Source organism: Chlamydomonas reinhardtii, chromosome 12, assembly GCF_000002595.2.
Source record: "Chlamydomonas reinhardtii strain CC-503 cw92 mt+ chromosome 12, whole genome shotgun sequence".
NCBI classification, from domain to species: Eukaryota; Viridiplantae; Chlorophyta; class Chlorophyceae; order Chlamydomonadales; family Chlamydomonadaceae; genus Chlamydomonas; species Chlamydomonas reinhardtii.
In genome coordinates, this window is record NC_057015.1 from 8,967,903 (window position 1) to 8,985,257 (window position 17,355).

At 61.7% G+C, this 17,355-nt stretch overlaps 4 protein-coding genes across 5 annotated transcripts; 2 read left to right on the plus strand and 2 right to left on the minus strand.

Moving 5' to 3' along the window:
- Window positions 1-100: 100 nt before the first annotated feature.
- Window positions 101-6,237, plus strand: CHLRE_12g544050v5 (uncharacterized protein). Its single transcript, XM_043068820.1, has 13 exons — window positions 101-750; window positions 828-900; window positions 1,139-1,268; window positions 1,535-1,652; window positions 1,737-1,871; window positions 2,072-2,170; window positions 2,313-2,397; window positions 2,586-2,719; window positions 2,942-2,996; window positions 3,150-3,208; window positions 3,356-3,451; window positions 3,850-4,279; window positions 5,102-6,237. The coding sequence occupies exons 1-13, from the start codon at window positions 688-690 to the stop codon at window positions 5,134-5,136; spliced, it is 1,512 nt and encodes a 503-aa protein (XP_042919148.1). The 5' UTR covers window positions 101-687; the 3' UTR covers window positions 5,137-6,237.
- Window positions 6,238-6,500: 263 nt separating this feature from the next.
- On the plus strand, window positions 6,501-10,182 carry CHLRE_12g544000v5 (uncharacterized protein). The gene is made up of 8 exons (XM_001694032.2): window positions 6,501-6,911; window positions 6,991-7,092; window positions 7,267-7,380; window positions 7,555-7,713; window positions 7,925-8,046; window positions 8,244-8,529; window positions 8,761-8,889; window positions 9,089-10,182. The coding sequence occupies exons 1-8, from the start codon at window positions 6,750-6,752 to the stop codon at window positions 9,578-9,580; spliced, it is 1,566 nt and encodes a 521-aa protein (XP_001694084.1). The 5' UTR covers window positions 6,501-6,749; the 3' UTR covers window positions 9,581-10,182.
- A 552-nt stretch (window positions 10,183-10,734) lies between these two features.
- On the minus strand, window positions 10,735-13,660 carry CHLRE_12g543950v5 (uncharacterized protein). Of its 2 annotated transcripts, none has more exons than XM_043068818.1 (5): window positions 13,315-13,660; window positions 12,997-13,160; window positions 12,562-12,807; window positions 12,166-12,374; window positions 10,735-11,995 (listed from the first exon to the last, which is right to left on the minus strand). In XM_043068818.1, exons 1-5 carry the CDS (start codon window positions 13,343-13,345, stop codon window positions 11,878-11,880), a joined length of 768 nt encoding a protein of 255 aa, XP_042919149.1. In that variant the 5' UTR covers window positions 13,346-13,660; the 3' UTR covers window positions 10,735-11,877. The 2 variants fall into 2 exon arrangements, with proteins under 2 accessions (XP_042919149.1, XP_042919150.1); XM_043068819.1 differs by having other exon boundaries at window positions 11,726-11,995.
- A 454-nt stretch (window positions 13,661-14,114) lies between these two features.
- On the minus strand, window positions 14,115-17,330 carry CHLRE_12g543900v5 (uncharacterized protein). The gene is made up of 7 exons (XM_001693885.2): window positions 17,146-17,330; window positions 16,696-16,860; window positions 16,433-16,549; window positions 16,052-16,279; window positions 15,582-15,791; window positions 15,290-15,391; window positions 14,115-15,113 (listed from the first exon to the last, which is right to left on the minus strand). Exons 1-7 carry the CDS (start codon window positions 17,263-17,265, stop codon window positions 14,925-14,927), a joined length of 1,131 nt encoding a protein of 376 aa, XP_001693937.2. The 5' UTR covers window positions 17,266-17,330; the 3' UTR covers window positions 14,115-14,924.
- Window positions 17,331-17,355: the final 25 nt, after the last annotated feature.

Consider the following 17,355-nt stretch of genomic DNA (forward strand, 5'->3'; position numbering starts at 1 on the left):
CCACAAATGGAACGGCAACGGGGATGCCCACCGGGCCAGTAACTTCTCCAGCTAGGCAGTTTTTCCGATGTTTCCTCATTCTGTGTCGTTGTGATGTACTATTATGCATGCTACACACCGCTTGTGATCATTATAGGGCGCAACTAAGAAGGTCTTACCATATTTCTTCTGAAGCCGTCGCAAAAGCTTAAACATGCATCACAGCCACATAATAGTTACGCTTAAGCTAATGAAGCTACTTATCGCAATTTAGACGGCCAGCAAGTACACCTGAGGCCGTTGTGCACGGATTGCGAGCTTCTGCGCGCGTGCAGGAGTGCAAACGCGATGTTAATATATCATGTGTCATCCTGGGTTGTAGCAGGACTGCATTTGCATGGCGTGCACCCCTTGCAGGAAGTGCTTCCGGAGCCTGCTGCTGGCCTCGACCCTATGCAGCCTTGGCAAGTGTATCCTAAGAGACCATTCGATCAGCTGCCTCGACCACAAACGCTGGACCGAACCGCCTCCGCCATCGGGTGCATCGTATTTTGCCCCATGCGGCGCAAAGCAATATAGGCTCGACCAGAACATTGCCCTGTCCTCATAGCCTGCCGCCCGAACCATATCTTTCAGGGCAGTGCGGATGAAGCTGTGAATAAGAGCAGCGCAGTATCAGGCTCCGAAGCGGGCATTAGTCCCTGAATCATGGCCGAGGTCGACTCTCCGCCCGGGAGCCGCCTGTTCATCGTCTGTGGCAAGAATGTCGAGGTATGTGCCAGCGAGCTCTGGGCGTGTATAGCGGTTGCGGAGACAGTGCATGAGCGATGTTCGCCGTTGTTGCGCAGGCTGAGACGCTGCAGGTTGCTTTCCGCCCTTTCGGCAATGTCCAGAACGTGAAGGTCATCCGCGAGAAGGGAGGTGCGTTGGGTGCTCGGGGGACGCACATCATGTTTCGCTGATCGGTCTTTCTGGGGCCTCGCGGCGCCTCTTCGGGGACGCGGCGCCGACAAATGGTGCCTCGGATGGCTACGCATAGGTTGCGGCCGCCGCTTGGGCTTTAGGGGCGTCAGGGCGTCTGCGCCTTGCTAGACGAGAAGAGGGGACACCACTGATCATAGCTGTGCTTGTCCTCGCGGCTCTGTTTGCTTCCCCACAGTTGCGTATGTGAAGTATGACAAGGCTTCCTCTGCTGCCCTGGCGATGGAGAACCTTAACGGGGCTGTGCTGAACAACGGCCGGGGCCCGAAGCTCAAGGTGCTGCTGGCGGAGGCCCCGAACACCTCGCGGTAAGCCTTTTAGCTCGCTCGCAGTGTTACGATTGTGACCCCAGTCCGAATGCATAGACCGAATGCATCTCCAATGTTTTGGGCCGGGCGAGTCCCCGGTGTACCGTGCCCGCTGGTGACACGGCTGGCGGCGAGGGATCGACCTGCGTGCTTCCGTCGAGCCCGCTAAAACAAAGACCCAAAGCCAATCAGGCATGGATGCGTTCTGGGTGCTAGAATGAGACGAAAATCAGGTCTGACGCTGCTTGTTCGCTTCAATTTCGCAGGGGCATGCACCCTCCGAGGCCCGCCGAGCAGGAGATTAGCTCGGACCCGGACAACATTCCGCCGCGTTCGCGTCTGTTCATCGTTGTGCCCAAGCAGGCCGAGCCGCAGCAGATCAACGTGGGTTGGGGTGGTCGATGGGAATGTTGCGCTTGGTCGCGCACGCGACCATCATTAATCCCCCTTGTCTTGTGCTAATTTCAGGACGCTATCGCCATCTATGATGGCCTGGAGTACTGCAAGACGGACCTGGTCGCGGCCAAGGGTGTCGTCTTCTGCAAGTTCACCAAGGCGTCGTTCGCGCTGCGCGCACTGGAGGATGTAACCGGGCGTGGCACGGTGCGTCCGCGTGACGCCGCTGAGCCAGCGTGAAGCTTCCTTAGTTCTCGAACTAAAAAGAGGGTCTGGTCTGATCCAACCGGGGGGGGGGGTCGGATGCCTGTCCACCAGGGAACCGGGGTTGGGGTTTGCAGTGCAAAGCTGTTTGGCATTAGGGTTGAGCTCTTGCTCTCTGTTCCGCCTGTCTCGGTGGTGTGTAGGTTGGCCCCTACAAGGTCAAGTGCATGCTGGCGGAGCCGAAGACCAAGCGCGGCCGCGGCGACGGCTCGCCCCAGGATATGTTTTCGCCGCTGACCCAGGTGGGAAACGCGACACCTTGCCAACGTGGTGACATCGTCCTACCCAATGCCTAGGACAGCTTGAGCTTGATGACCTCCCGGCGCTGACATGTCGTTTCAGCGACACAAAGCGAAATACTGACTGTTACCGTGTATCCAACAGGCGACAAAGCTGGACTACGGCATCAACCACCACCTGCCCCCGGACGCCTCGCACATGGGGCCTCTGGATCTGCCGATGGGCCACGGTGAGCAATGATGCTCGCACTCACACAGTGCCGTGTCGCTGATTACCTGCTCCTGTGATGGCTGTGTGGACTACATGAGCGTTTCGCCTCGGGCAAGCTTTTCGCCTCCATGAATCACCGTTTGTACCTTCTCCTTCTGTCGTGTTACCTACGTCATCGCCCCCATTTGCACGCAAACCCTACTGCAGGCCTGTCTCCCTCCCAGATCGGCGTGCCGGACTACGGCGCTATCAGCGGCCTAGGCGGTCTGGGTGGCCTGGGCAGCTTTCACAACCTGGGCGATGCCAACCTGGCCAACATGCAGTCGCACTTGTCGGCGCAGGTAAGGCTTGCGCGGCGGCGTGGGACTGGAGCTGGGGTTGGGTGGGGGCTAGCCGTTGCGGTCATCGGGCATAGAAGACGGTATGCTACGCCCAAGGTTTAACAACCCAAACGGTACGAACGCACGTTGGATAGGGTGTTGTGCTGATCTGAAACGTATGCGGCCTAGCATCACATGAGAAAGACATTGCTGTCATGTGTGGCCTGGTGGGATGCTTCGCAGGTGGGCGCGCTCGGCTTCAACATGAGCCTGGGCAGCCTGCACAACAGCTCCACGGGTGAGGCGTAGCTGCCGGGCCGCGGGTGGGACGGGTTAATGGAGCTGCGTGTTAGGTACCGTGCTGTGGGGACGGTCGCTGGGTGCGGTTGCTGGGCCTCGCCTGTGCTCATTTCTCTAACCATGCCTGTTTTATTGTTGCTTGTCCTCGCAGTGACGCCACACGACTCGCCCACGCTGAGCAAGCAGCGCTTGTTCGTGGTGGTGCATAAGGTGGGCGTGACCCGGCAGCTTCCTTGAAGATTGCGGCAACGAGCATAGCTGTGCATGTGTGCTCAGCGGTCGTGTCCATACTGCAGCTTGTGTGCTGTATGAAATCATGCACCCTTCCGTCGCCCTATCATTGGCGTGTCTATGCAGACCGTGAACCAGGACGTGCTGGCGCGCCTGTTCCGGAAGTTCAACGGCATGGAGTACTGCGACCTGAAGAAGGACCCCGCGACCGGCCGCTCCAAGGTACAACCGCATCCGGGACCTGGGGTGCCCCCGCTCTTTACGTGCCGCGCCAAGTGCACGCGGCGGGGTTGATGCATGCGGAGCTTAGGCGTCCTGGAGCTTGTCCGGCAGGCGCCTGGGATATGTCTTGCCTTTGGTGCTTCGGGGGGGGATTAGCGAGCAGGCATCCGTCCCCATCTTCGGCTGGGCAAACGCCGTGGATGCCCGCCGGCCCTCTGGCCCGCAATTGCTGTACGGCGATGTGTCCATTATAGCCGTATGTGTGCGTGGGCCCTGGTCGTGCATCGTTGGGATCAGGGGAAGGGCCTGAATGGCCTGCCGCATATGTGGACAGTGTCCACCGCTGCCTGACACAGTTTCCGTCCCTCCACTGCTCCCCCTGCATCTACCACCCCCAGGGCTTCTGCTTCGTCAACTACTCCACTCCGGAGGCCGCGGCCGCCGCGATCGCGCAGCTAAACGGCATTGAGTTCCCGCCGCACTCGAACCAGCGCCTGAAGGTCATGTACGCGGAGCAGCTGGGCGTGCGCAACAGCAACGTCAACGCGCCCGGCTCGGCCTCGCACACCTCGACTGGCCACCACGCGGCGGCTGCGGCTGCCGCTGCACACGCTGCTGGCGGCGCGCGCAGCCCCATGGCCATGTCGCTGCAGACCAGCAGCCCCAGCCCCGTGCACACCCCGCTGTCGCCGGCGGTGAACCTGAGCCCGGAGGCGCACGTGGCGTCGGTGCAGGAGACGCTGGCGAACATGTCGATGCCTCGCGTGGGCTCGACCAACGGCGTGCAGGAGGAGCTGGAGCGCCGCATGGCCTCGCCCATCTCTAGCGGTACGCTGCCGGCTGGAAGCGCGGGCATGCTGGGCGCAGTGATGGGCAGCGCCGGGGCGGGGGCGGCGGTTGGCACGCCCGTTATGGGCAGCCCGCTGGCGCCCCCGTCGGGGTCGGTGCCGGGGACGGGGAGCCCGCTGCTGCAATAAGTGGCGTGGTGCATGGCTTGAAAGAGAGGGTTCCTGGGGAGGCAACATGTACACCGTCCATACGGCGGGGCTTGAACGGGCCATCAGGGGATCATGAGGGATGCTCACATGGGCGCTGTGACACTGCGCGGGGGGTATGGCTAGGGGAGCGATTCGCGAGGGAGGTGCATGCACCGTTCCTCCGGTTGACCAGGAACCATGCATGTCTGGAGGTGGTTCAGATGAGGTCGTGTCCGCTGGTTGACGTCGAATCGGCCAGGCTGCCGAGCTTTGGCCAATCAGAGCCAGCGATGGCAGCCTAGGGGCACACGGCCTGGAATAACCGCGTGCTCCTGGTGTTTGACTGCCATCAGTCAACGGCATGTCACTGGCCCCGGCTGTGACCGTGTGACGTGATTATGGGAAGCTGTGGTCTTCTGCGCGGCCCGGCATGCCCGTTGGCGTGGCCGCGTTGTATGCGTGATGTTGACTCATTTGGGCTGAGTGAGGGCAGCAGACGCAGAGACGCTCCCCTGCCACTGCTGCTGCTGCCGGTGTCATCTGCCGCTGCCGACCTTCACTGCGCGTGCCGTGCACATCATGGCTGCGCGCCTGCACTGATCTGCACACTATCCGACTGTTGTGTGATTGCTCTCTTTTTGTCGCTGCTGCTCTCTGCCCGCATGAACCAAAGTGGCGAGGGAGCTGATGTTCAACGTGGCGGCATGACAATCCCAGGAGAGATCCGAGTTCCGCTCCGCTATGGTGTGCCAGGAGTTGGTGGCACGCATCGGGAGTGTTCCGGGGCAGGCGGGAGCGTGTCGGGGCACCGAGGCTGAGCCGCCGAGGGTACCGTCCGAGATATGCTATCAATAGGAGAGAAGACCGAGAGGCAGCGCTAGCATGCTTGAGCTGCGAGTCGAGTGCGAGGGATTTTGGAGGCCGCGGTGGTGCGCGGCGCTTGCCGAACACCGCGCGTGCGAGTTTGATCCTTGTCCACCCATTGAGAAGACGACATCATGTTTTGTGTCAGCGCACGAGGCATGCGGCCGCTGATGATGGGCCGGTGTAGGCATGCCTGCCGCAACCTGCCATCGTGCGGGAGGTGGAGAGGTGAGGCACACCGGTTTTAGGGGCGGTGTGTCGCGTGCGCTGCTCCCATGTAGGCGGGAGAGTAAGGCAGGGCAGGAGCAGCAGGTGCAGGTGCAGCAGCAGTAAGCGATGGTCGGTTGGAAGCGCAGATAGCAAATAGTTTTGACGCCGGATGAGGGAACGTGTCGATCGTGTTCGGACTTAGTGCACCACCTCAAGTGCGCATAACTGTGTATATTGGTTGTGTGCGTGTGGTAACGCGGCAAGGTTGAGCAGGATGATTCACAGGTTAGCCACAAGACGGAGAAATCGTGGGATAGATGCCGCGGGTAGCTGTCTGGCAAGTATTGCATGGTAGGTGCGTAGCTTGTCGTGGTCATTGACATAGGCTTCTTAGCATGCGCCCTGCGACGACCCGTAGGCTAGAGGCGCGGATAGGGCTAACACTGATTATATCCAAAAATCAAAACACAGGCAGGACGAGCATGACCGCAACTGTCGTTGAGCCTGGTACAACTTGTGGTTGACTTCGAGGGCACGCAAAGATGTAGGCGGGCTGGTGAATGTGTGTTTGCACAAGTCGTGCGCTCACAAGGATGAGGAATGTAGGAGGAGAGGGCAGCTTCCCCATATGGAAGGTCCTGTAGAGTGGGACGCTGGTGCGTCGTGGATGCTTGCTGCGCAAGCGTCGGACTGGTGGTGTCTCGAGCAGCTTTGACTGTAAGTACGCCAGCCGGGTGCCGATCTTGCCCACCGCTCTCTTGCGAGCATCATACCAGCCGGATCTATCAAGCCAAGGACCCAAAGTCTGGGGCAGACGGATCTTCAACTCTCTGTCACTCGCCTATCCCTGTTCACCAATTCTCCAGGAGGACGTGGGGGGACGCGTCGACCGTGTCCGCAAGGGGTTGGGTCGAGGGAGCACATGTACACACGCAGGTGGAACAGCAAGCTAGCGGACATAAGTTGACATAATTTACAGCAAAAACAAATGTTTATTTCAGGAGCCCGACCTTAACGGCTGACTCCATGTTGCGCTGACTGGCCCCGCAGGCTCAACTTAGAACCACAACGATGGTGGCGGTCGCAGCCGTATGAATAGAATAATACAAAGTGGGCCTTTTTGCACGTCCCATTATCTTACACGGAACATACTGATTTCGGCCTTTGAGGCGACTTGTTTTGCTCCGCCGGAACAGCGAACAAGTGCAGCGTTTATAAACAGCACTATTTACTGTGCATAAAGCAGAATGTCTGAGCCGGGCGAGGAGCCCGTCGCTGCTCCTGCGGGACCGGCTCCGGACCCAGTGCTCAATGAGCTATATGGATCGGAGCGACCTGCTGTGGAGCTATTACCAGGAGTTCCTCTGTCACCAATTGTAAACTCCTGTTGGCTTCCAGCAGATGCCAAGGTGAGTTCTCGAAGCGAATGCCTTGCCTGTTTCTTGTCCAGACGGCGTGGACAAAGCTCACATGGGTGCTGATTTCTAGGCGATGCTGGCGGAAAGCTGGATTCCCGTCCCACCGGAGGACGCGGGCGAGGAGGCAGGCCCCCCACCCCCTGCGTTCGAGGCCGCTGCGCCCGAGTACAACGTAAGTTGCCCCTCTTTGTGGCAAGTCCGCCACGCATCATTACACGCTTGCAATGTTATGCTTGAGACCACGGGTTCAACTGGGCACCAGGGGCACGGCGCAACACGGCAGTTTAGGAGACCGGAGTCCCTGCACGATTGCCCTACATTCACATACCCGTTACGCCCATCACAGGAGCTGGTACGGAGGCTTGCAAAGACAGCTCCCTTTCGCAAGTGGAATGAGTTAACAATCCAGGCGAAGCAACTGGAGCAGGAGGTTGCGGGGCTCAAAGGACCTGACGCAGAGGTGCGGAGCTGGTGATTGAGCAAAGCGGTAACGCAGCCCGAAGGGCTTGCAGGGGTATACAGCTCTGACCACATGCCAGCGGACTCGTAGCATAGGCAGCTACCGTGACTCTCGTATGGGTACCCATCGTCTCATTCGTCAAACGGGGGTATTATGTCGGCCTTGTCGGTGCAGGCCAAGCAGGCGGAGCTTGAGAACGTCAAGGTGCAGATTGCGGACGCAGAGGCGGCGGTGGCGGAGGTGAAGCAATCGTTCAGCGACGACCCGCTGTCGCTGACGGGCTGGATGCAAGCACTGACGGACCTGGCGGACGGGGGGATGACCACGTTTGAGGTGCGGGGCCGTCAAGGGCGTGGGAGGGCAGGGCTGGTAGGAAGGCGGCGCTGGGTCGGGCGGAAGGGGCTGGTGCGGGCAGCCCATGTGAAGATATGTGTCTGTAGTCCGGGGCTTCTCAGTACGTGGATCTTCGTGTGGCTCACTGCACGCATCAACAAAGAACTTGTGGACCGTTCCTAATGCATACCGGTAATGCTCTAAATGACAGGTGAGCGGCCAGGGCTGGCCTTACTGCTCTTTGCGGCAGCTGTTCGGCGAGATGCCGTCCGCGGCGCCGCCCGCGGGCTTCTTCGACGGCGTGGAGCGTGTGCTGGGCACCTTCAAGCGGAGGTGGGCAGGCGCTGGAGGGGCTGGTAGTGAATACGTCTGGGGGCGTTGCGGGGACGCTGGCGTAGTAAGGGATGGATGGGATGGATATGCGGAGTCCATAGGTGATGCATGTTGCAGCGGAGCGCTGGTGAAGTTTGCTGAGTTGGCGGCGCACAAACACTTCTTAGCTCCTCCCCTCCATGTGACCCTTCGCACAGGTACGAGAAGGAGCGCGGGCCGGGCAGCGTTCAGCTCATGCTCAAGCTCGCGCCCAACGTGTTCTCCGACGCCTGGTCCACTGGCGGCGCGCCCGCCGCGGTGGCCGCGGTGGAGGCGTACGTGGAGCGCGCTCGTGCCAACGTGTTCGGCCCCGATGGCGGCGTGACGCCCGAGGGAGTGCCCGAGCCCCTGGACCTAGTGCAGCTGGTGTGGTGGGACTTTGCCGCGGCCGACCCGCTGCCGGTCCTCAAGGCGCTGCAGAGGATGGCCACGGACCAGCTGCAGGTGGGGGCTGCCGGGATGCTGAGTGCGGCGCATGGATTGGGAGTCGGGGCGTGGGAACGGGGGTCGAGGTCGGCCTGGGTCCTCTGCGTGCGTGTGTGTGCGTGGGGGGCTGCTTGTCCGCTGTGGCTTGAGAGTGCTGCGTGTGTCCATAGTCGCCATGCCCGCCTACTCTTTTCCATTGACGGCTGGTGGATTCATGCGTGCTGCGTGTTGCGCTGCGTGTGTGTTCAGGTGGATGAGGACAGCGGCGAGGTGTCAGTGTCGGAGCCCAAGAAGATCCGCGGCATCGGGCTGGTGGACTTCCCAGCGGATCGGCTCAAGGCCGCTATCCAGGCGGGCGTGCCCATCACCTGCGTGCAGGTTGGTGTGGGCGGAGTAGGAACACGGGATGGGGCGGGGCCTGCATGGTACTGAGCGCAAGTCAGGAGTGCAGGGCCTATGCTTTAGCCGAGCTCATCTCGTGCTCCTCCCACCCTCCTTCCTACTGCCTCTGCCATACGGTATGCCCACATCATCACCGCCCCTAACCAGCTACGCCTCCCAAACATCGCCGCCGCAGGTGGAGCACTCGGTGCTGGTGCGCAGCGCGCAGCCTGTGCTGGACCTGTGCGCCAAGTACGGCATCAAGGTGCTGGCACGCGGCGGCACACTGGGTGGCCTGCTGTCCGCCAAGTACCTGGGCGCGCCGCCGCCCGACCCGGTGCGCGGCGACGCCGACCTGGACTCGGTGCCGGGGTGCCTGGACGCCGTGAACAACGTGGGCGGCTGGGCGCGGCTGCAGGCGGCGCTGGCCGTGATCAAAGGCATCGCGGACAAGCACGGCGTCAAGCCGGAGACGGTGGCGCTGCGCTGGCAGATCGACGCCGGCTGCTTCCCGCTGGTCACGACCAGGTGGTCGTCCCGCGTGTGGCGGCAGTTCGGGTACGAGGGCTGGTCCAGCTTCGAGGTGAGCGGCGGCCGCCCGGGTGTGGACGGGCCGCTGTTCCAGGTGGAGTCGTTTCTGGACGTGGAGGACGTGCGGGCGCTGGCGGGGCTGGCGGCGGTGCACTGAGGCCCGAAGGCTGGCTGAGGCACTGCGTGTTTGGAACTAAAGCGAGGGGCTGAGGCTGTGTGGCACGTGGCATGTGGCAGAAGGGGTGTTGAAGGAGGTAGAGGCCACGTCATGACTATGGCGACGGCTGGGGTAGGACTGGGCAGGGCGGTCGGCAGGTCGCGGCTTCTGGAGCTCACCACGGATGCAGGCAGATGCAGTGGCCGCAACTGGTAGTGCGTTGGAAGGTGTGGTGTGGGAGCTCCGATAGTGCACACGGTTTGCAGCGAGGATGCGGGAGATTGGAGAACGCCCGTCTGCCAATGAGGTGGGCTACCGGCCACAAACGAACATGTGTGTGTGTAACTTGTACGGGTATGGGTACTTCGCATGGTTGTAATGCGCTGGATGTCAATCACTTGATCTGGATGTGCGCACGGACAAGTCTGCGCATGAGCGGCATGCACACAACTCTGGCTGGAGGAACACCTTGAAGCTCGCTTGGCATGTACCCTTCTCCGCGTCCTTTGCATGCGTGCACGGCATTAGGCTCGATGCCGACAGTCCACCCACCTGCAACGGTTCATGCACGAGTAACTACACGGCGAAACCTACAACGCCCGAACCCAACGCCCGAGACGTTTACGGCCACAGAATCGGAGACACGGGCCTTCGCGCGGTTCCTCAGTGATATGCTCGGCATCTGCCTCCCGTGCTGTGGCCATAATGCCGCCGCCCCATGGCGGCGTGTCGCTATCGCGTCATCCCAAAGGAGTATTCGTTGCGGGCGTGCGCGGCGGCGGCCTCCCAACCCATACACAGCCCTCTGGAGATGACGCCACCGGCGATACCGGCCGATCCAGGGGTTTCAGTGTGTCGAGTACCGTGTGCCTTGCCTGCAGTGCCCCTAGCCCGCGCATGCACACCCCACTAACGCACCTGCCCCCACCCGGCCGGCAGCCGCCGCCCCGTGCGGCTGCCGGTTTCCTGACGGGTGTGGGGAACCGCAATGCGGTCCGCATCCGTCACCTGCTTGCTGTCTGCACCCCTTGCCTCCTCGTCTGCGTATGCTTGCGTCCCTTGCCGCCCCTGCGGAGGATTCGTTTGCGTTTGCTGCTTGTGGCTTCCTGGTGTCGCACGGCATGCGCCGCACGCGCCCATGCCGACCGCAGTGCGACCGGGATGAGCCATGCAGCGTCGCGCTGTCGTTACTTCCTCGGCCGCCCGGCGCCCTTTGCTCAATTAACCGCATCCATCACTTCCCCGTACTTAGCTTGTTCTTCGTTTTAGTCACCCCGCGCAGCGCACAGCCACAGCCCGCAGCCCGGCTTGCGCACCATGTCCTCGCGGTTGCTGTGGGGTTGACGTTGCTTGCCTCGCGCCTAGCGCCATAGCTTCTACGCTGCAGTGCATCACGCCTCCTGTCCCTCCCTCCCTCCCTTACATGTCGTGCTGGGCACCGGTGGCGCTGGTGTTCTCCAGGTTGGTTTCGGGCGCATCCTTTCTGGTAGTCCCAACACCAGCCCGGCCGGCGTCGTCCAGCCCAGCCATCCCAATACAGCAGCCACCTTCCGTCAGCCAGCCATGGGCGCGACCGTCCACAGCGTTTACCGTCGGTTACGAGGTAACATGTGAATTCGCAACTTGCGCTACTGACTGCCTACTCTCGTGCCGCCTGCAAGCCCACTCCGCCTTCCGCTCTGGTCTACGTACGCATTAGTTCCGCAACACTCGTCAATAACAGAGTCCCGGGCGCGTACACCAATTTGAGCTGCCCAAGCGAGTGGCATGGGCTCGCCTTAAGGCTCAAGCCCTTGTGCGTGGATCATATTGTGTTTTGTGACGTACTCGCATTCGTACACGCCCCCGCACCCTGGAATACCTAGAGCATTCGGCACCTTCACGGATCAAGTGCAGGAGCGGTGCTGTGCAGCTGCCGCCATCCCCTCCGCTAACAGCCTGCCCCGGTAGCGGCCAGTGGGTTGCGGCGGCAGCCCCGCGGGGCATTGCTGCGCTGTCCCTGGCTGTCCCGTCGCAAGGCACATACTGGTGCACATGGTACTCAATCTGTGCACGCCCTCCCCGCACCGCCCCTACGTGGGTCGCATCATGAACGTCACGTGGATATGAGAGCTGATCTGGCCTGGCAAATGCTGTTCAGGGTGTTCGGGAAGGGCGCGCAGGATGCCGTTGAAAGAGCAGGAGCCACGCATGGATGTACTGCCCCGCAGTGAATACAGGTAGGTGTGTGCCTCATCAATCCTTGCTGTTTGCGCCAAGTAGGATGGCGCAATCGCTTCATGGGCATCGCCATTCATTCATGCGGCGCCACAGTACACGCCGCCCGCCACGGCCTCGGTTGCGACGTCACCGCTCCGGGTGTCGTCGTCGTCGTCGTATGGATCCACTCCTGCGCGGTAGTCCTTAAGCAGGTCCCTGCGTGTAGTGTGCCGGTATGGTTGCAGGTGGAGCATGAGGGCACGTGTTGGCCTGCTGCATACCGCCGGTAGCCTGGATGCAAGCCCATGCATGCACCACTGCCTATTCGTGGGCTTTGCGGAAAGCCGACCCACCCACCCACCCACCGTGCCCACCCACCCACCCACCAGTAAAAACGCTCCTCGCACTTGTAGTCGTAGCGGGTGCCGAGGAAGCGCTCGAACGTGCACTCCTGCAGTGCCGCCTCCTCCCCCGAGCAGGTGATGCGCCACATGCCGTACACCGGGCTGTTCGCCTCCATGCCCGAGGTGCCCAGGAACAAGGGCCGGTTGCTGACGAGGCTGTCTGGGCCCGTGACTCGCATGGCAGGCCACACCTGCACGCACAGCAGCATGGGACAGGGCACGCATCAGGTAGGCGAGGCTGCCGTTCTGGAGGACAGCGCTGCAACCGTCGTTGTGGCTGTGTGCACTCCTTCGACACGCGAACCGTGCGTGCGTCAACTACAGGTATGCTGGACCTGTTCCCACGCTGCCGACCTTCCGCCGCGCAGCGGTACGCACCTTCACAGAGTTCCATGTAATGGGGAAGCCGTCCGCGCTGGCGCCGGTGTGGTTCAGCCCCAGTTGCCGGCACGCCACGCGCGCCACTGCATCATCTATCTCACACGCCACCGCCCACACCCAGTCCGTGCCGCCCGCCGAGGCAGGTGTGCCGGGAGACGCGGCGGTCCATGGCAGCTGGGCCGCGGACGCAGGCCACAGGAAGCGGAGCTGGCCCTCCCGCAGGTTGCCGCCGGCGAGCGCCACCTGCGGAAACATCGATCGCAGTCAGCGTGGCAATACTAGCATCAGACAGACATCTCATCCAGCTAATTAAGCTTGCAGCGGCCAAGATGCATACCCAATCAAGGCGATAGCTGCCTATGGAACACCAGCCCTGACCCATCAATGTAACCCAGCATTGCAGCGCATTTAACAGGTCATGTGCGCGCGCACCTGCACGGCCGGCGCCGCACCGGTAACCAGCGCCGGACTGGTGGGTAGCGCCAGCATCTCCGGCGGCGGCCGTGTCGCAGGTAGCGAGGGTGAGTGCAAGGATTGCTGCTGGTCCTCGTGTCCAGGCGGTGGCGCAATGACGGCGTCCGTAAACGGCGGTGGCGCTGCCGTGTCCTTACACGGGGCAGTGGTGGAGACGGCGGCGGCCGTCTCCTTACACAGGCGCCAGGGGCAGTGGTGGAGACGGCGGCGGCCGCGGCGGTCGGGGTGGGCGAGGCGGGGCAAGTGGCCTCTTATCCACGCTTTTGGGATACCTACCTCCGCACCACAGCTCCTCGGTAGTGGTCATGCCTCTGTTCACGGCGAACTGTGGCGAGCCGCCCAATAGGCCAGTACGCCTCCCTGGTGAACCTACAAAAAACAGCTTCTTCACCAGGTCGAACGAGGCCTTGTCGGAGGGCCGCAGGTAAAGCACATCCCAGAAGCCCAGTCTCTGCAAATAGTGCAAGTGCAGATACGCGGAAGTTGCAACAGGGAACAGGATGGGGGTTGAGTTGTAGAATACCGTACGGCGAGCGTGTCTACTCTTCCCTAGGGCAGCGGGACAAGCGGATGACAGGGCGTGATCACCACTGGCACTGGACACGCGCAACCGGACCAGACCTAAGCACTTTCTCGTATGGCTTGTCATGCACGAACCAGAAGCAAACCGACAAGAACAACACTACGCTGGCCATCAAACCCCCTTGGCCACTTCCCAGGTGTCCCAGCGCATGCGTATGACACACCCCGCAGTAAGCCTGGGCAGCGGGCATGCCGCAGCTGCTGGTGTTGCGCGGCGGGTAGGCCCCAGCCATCATGAGTGCATCCCAGCCGTCCCCGAGCACGGGCTCCAAGCACCATGTCACGGGGGAGCCAAGCAAACGCTCGGCTCTGACGTTCCATGGGTGTTGCCCGGGAGTTCCACGGGTTCGAAGAGGTTGGCCAGGTCAGAGGGCCGCCAGTTTAATGTAGGATTAGGGCACGACGGTAGGATGTAGGGTTTAGGGGTCTCAGCTTTCCGCTCTGGGGCGTGGCAGGTTCAGGCAGGCTTGATTGGCGGGGCTGGCGTGGAGACTCACGTGGATATTCCCTTCGCAGAAACCAAGAGCCTGGACATATGCGCGCGAATGCGGGGATGGAAGCAGCCAGACAGGCACAAGCAAAAGGCATGCACGCCCAGTGCATTTGTCTGGCGGCGCACCTGCGGGCGGCGTCCCCAGACGTTCAATGTTCCGCAACACTCGTCATTCAATGAATGAGAAATAGGGGCCCGGGTAGAACTCGACCTTCCACTGGCCGCAGTAGCTGCACTTGCATGCAACCGCGCACTTACTGGGGCCCATAACAAGTAACAAGGCCCATAGCAAGGCTAGCATAGGTGCAAGCATACGTGCCGTGCATAACCCCAATTCCCCATTTACGAATGTCGCCCTTTCGAACTTTGTTTACAGCGGCACTGAGCGTCGGTTGCAAGAATGAGGTGCACCAGCCTTCACGCTTTTAATTGATATGTGCATAAATCTACATGAACCGGGCCAATCGGTCCAAGTAACACCAGTGTGATGTGGCGGTTGGTCCAAGGCCGCGATACAGGCGAGTCTGGACAGACCGCAGTATCTCCCGCCAACATAAAGAGTCTCCTACCCCTTCCAGCCACCGTCCAGCCCACCCGAAGCCATCCAAGGCTTGCACCATCGAACTGAACCTCTGATACAGCGACACCGTAACTCGAGCCAGCAACGTCCGCCCCGCCACTGTCCGGGCGTCCAACAAGTGCTGGAAACCCTGCCCCAATTACCCTGGCGCCCCGCCTGCCGAGCCAGCTGCTCTTCAGCATTTAACGCACCCGCATCCACTCCGCCTGCTCTTGACCCCCCGTCCTTCCATCAGAACGCCGGCAGCTGCTCCCTGTCCACACGCGGAGACAGCATGGGTGGCGCCAACCAGGCCGCAGGCGCCATGCCTAGCAGGTGCGCGCGGAGCGCTGGCCCCAGCGCGCCGCCTTCTGTCGCTGCAACAGCGCCCTCCTGCACAGCGCCCTCCTTGCTGCCTACAGAGCCCGCTGATGGCTGTGCCTGTAGGCGCAAGGGCGCGGCGACAGCCGTGTTCACAAGGGCCTCATGTGTTTACATGTGCATGCACATGCAAACATGGTGACATGCAGGGTCAATGCGGTCTAGTTTCCATGCCCGTCGGTCAGCCGCACCTAGCTGGCCTGCATCTGTGCATGTGCCTCCTCCTCCTCTCTCACCTGGAGCAGCTGCTGCTGCTGCTCGGCCTGCAGGTGGGAGAGGAATGCCACCAGGCCCTGGCAGCAGCGCGTGATGGCACGGGCCGTCCGCAGCACCGCCCGCTGCACGTAGGCCAAGGCGAGAAACACATGGCAACCAAATGGGCATGGAGCAAGCACAATACAGCACTGATCATGTGTTGGGAACCTGCCACCTCCCCGACTAGGCGCTGCAACACCCCGCCCGTAACCCGACCGCCGGTGGCCCCGTGCCGCTCCAGGATTCCCGCCACCGCTGAAAGCCGCCTCTCACCGCCTCCTCGTCGCCACCCAGGTTGCCGTACAGCGGGTCCTCAATGTCCAGTTCATCGCCCTCACTGCCGTACTCGGGTGGCGGCGCCGCCACTGCCGCCGCCACGTCAGAGGCACTGGGCTGCGGCGGCACCCAGTCGCAGAACTCCCCCAGCCGCCGCACCTTGTAGGTCAGCGGCTGGCTGCGGTTCACCAGGTCGAAGGACGAAACCTGCGGCGCCGCCATCATGCGGGCATGACAAGTCAATCCACGGCGTGCTGTGGGCTTCCTCCAAGCCCTCTATCCCTTCCCACGCAGCTGAAGACGCTCTTAACCCAAGCTGGCGCCCCTGACCAGAACCCTACTGAACCTGCGCGCACAAGCGCCGCCCCTTGGTCTCGTTTCGCTGACTTGGCAGTGTGGATGCAACTACCAGGAACCTATCCCACCCCGAGCCCCGCCACGCCGAGCCCCACTCCTCCGAGCCCCACCTCGCGCATGACGTCACCCGCCGTGTACTTGTCCATCACCAGCACCAGGTCTGCGCCCACCATGTCCTCGGCAGCGCTGAACAGCCGCGCGCGGTGCGGCGGCTGTGGCCCGCCGTTGGCACTGCTGCTGGGGCTGCTGGGGCTGTGTGGCTCCATCAAGCCCAGCGCCTCGGCGGCTGCCAGCGCGGAGGCCTCAGGCTCTTCCCCCAGGTTGTAGGGCCGTGTGCCCTGCAGCGATTGATATGAAGGGAGGTGCACGATGCTAAAGCGTTAGTGTTAACCCTGTGCTGGTGATGGCGCCTAATTGGGGGTGCTGGTTGCAGGGAGTTACACTATAACAGGAGAGGTACAGGCCGCCTGCACGCTTCACAGGGCACTCACGCAGGTGTCTAGCACAACCGCTTCCGCCAGGCCCGCCTCCGCAAGCAGCCGCCGCAGCGCTGCCGCCGCCAGCACTGAGCGACACGCGTCACTCTCGCTGACCAGTAGGATGTGCGCCTGCAAGTTTAGCACCAGCGTTAGGTGGTTGGCTACATGGCTATTAACATACGTTTGCACCACGGCATGAGTAGAGAGTACGTGTGGCCGGACTCCAGGCAGGGCCTTCTCAATCCGACTGGCACATACGCGTTGCTCGAAGCTACCTGGTGCACGGCGCGTTGCTGCGCCATGCGCTGTGCGTCCCAGGGCCCTGTGCGGAACACGGGCGACACCACGACGCGCTCCACTGACTCGGCCAGCGTCTCAGCGGCCAGCGTACCAGTCGGTGGGGCAACGCTGCCCATGGACGCCGCGCCGACTACCGCAGCCTGCGCGGAGACGAATAAGAGAAGATCTAATCTTACGTATAGGATGTTTTTCGCATGGCAAGGCGTAACGACCGTTAGAGCAGCAACAAACAAGCTTGCCGCGGAAAAAATAAAGGCCACTGCAAGCAAACGGAAAGCGTCTCGGAGACCTCGGCACAGCCCGCCCAGATGCGATATAAGGTCGGATTCATTCAACGGCGTGCATATAGAAGCCGTCTGCGGATCCGAGGAGGCCGCCTAGCCCAGCCCGGTAAGCGCACAGCGACAATCGCAACACCTCCTCACCCGCGCATGAGTACCCTTGCAAGGCCTGAAAGGGCCTAGTAGCGGGTGAGAAGCTTGATTAGACAGCTGTGCATGCCTCCGAGTGGCATTTGGGCAGACGGGTTGGAAGGTCGAGAGCATGGCTTGCTTGCTGCGGGGCCAGTTCGTTCTGGTAATCAATATAATAGCTGCATATGCTGCATTTAGTAATGCGAGCAAGGTTGGCCTATT

Excerpts from the sequence above, each read along its gene's own strand:
- CHLRE_12g543950v5 (XM_043068818.1), bottom strand. The coding sequence starts at position 13,345 with ATGACCACTACCGAGGAGCTGTGGTGCGGAG. Across the intron at positions 13,161-13,314 it reads CGAGGAGCTGTGGTGCGGAG|CGCCACCGCCGTTTACGGAC; the intron begins GTAGGTATCCCA and ends AGGACACGGCAG. Across the intron at positions 12,808-12,996 it reads GTGCGGCGCCGGCCGTGCAG|GTGGCGCTCGCCGGCGGCAA; the intron begins GTGCGCGCGCAC and ends ATGTTTCCGCAG.
- CHLRE_12g544050v5 (XM_043068820.1), top strand. The coding sequence starts at position 688 with ATGGCCGAGGTCGACTCTCCGCCCGGGAGCCGCCTGTTCATCGTCTGT. Across the intron at positions 901-1,138 it reads GGTCATCCGCGAGAAGGGAG|TTGCGTATGTGAAGTATGAC; the intron begins GTGCGTTGGGTG and ends GCTTCCCCACAG. Across the intron at positions 1,269-1,534 it reads GAGGCCCCGAACACCTCGCG|GGGCATGCACCCTCCGAGGC; the intron begins GTAAGCCTTTTA and ends TCAATTTCGCAG.
- CHLRE_12g544000v5 (XM_001694032.2), top strand. The coding sequence starts at position 6,750 with ATGTCTGAGCCGGGCGAGGAGCCCGTCGCTGCTCCTGCGGGACCGGCT. Across the intron at positions 7,093-7,266 it reads CCGCTGCGCCCGAGTACAAC|GAGCTGGTACGGAGGCTTGC; the intron begins GTAAGTTGCCCC and ends CGCCCATCACAG. Across the intron at positions 7,714-7,924 it reads GGGGGATGACCACGTTTGAG|GTGAGCGGCCAGGGCTGGCC; the intron begins GTGCGGGGCCGT and ends TCTAAATGACAG.
- CHLRE_12g543900v5 (XM_001693885.2), bottom strand. The coding sequence starts at position 17,265 with ATGCTCTCGACCTTCCAACCCGTCTGCCCAAATGCCACTCGGAGGCAT. Across the intron at positions 16,550-16,695 it reads AGCAACGCGCCGTGCACCAG|GCGCACATCCTACTGGTCAG; the intron begins GTAGCTTCGAGC and ends CTAAACTTGCAG. Across the intron at positions 16,280-16,432 it reads CGGTTGTGCTAGACACCTGC|GGCACACGGCCCTACAACCT; the intron begins GTGAGTGCCCTG and ends CAATCGCTGCAG.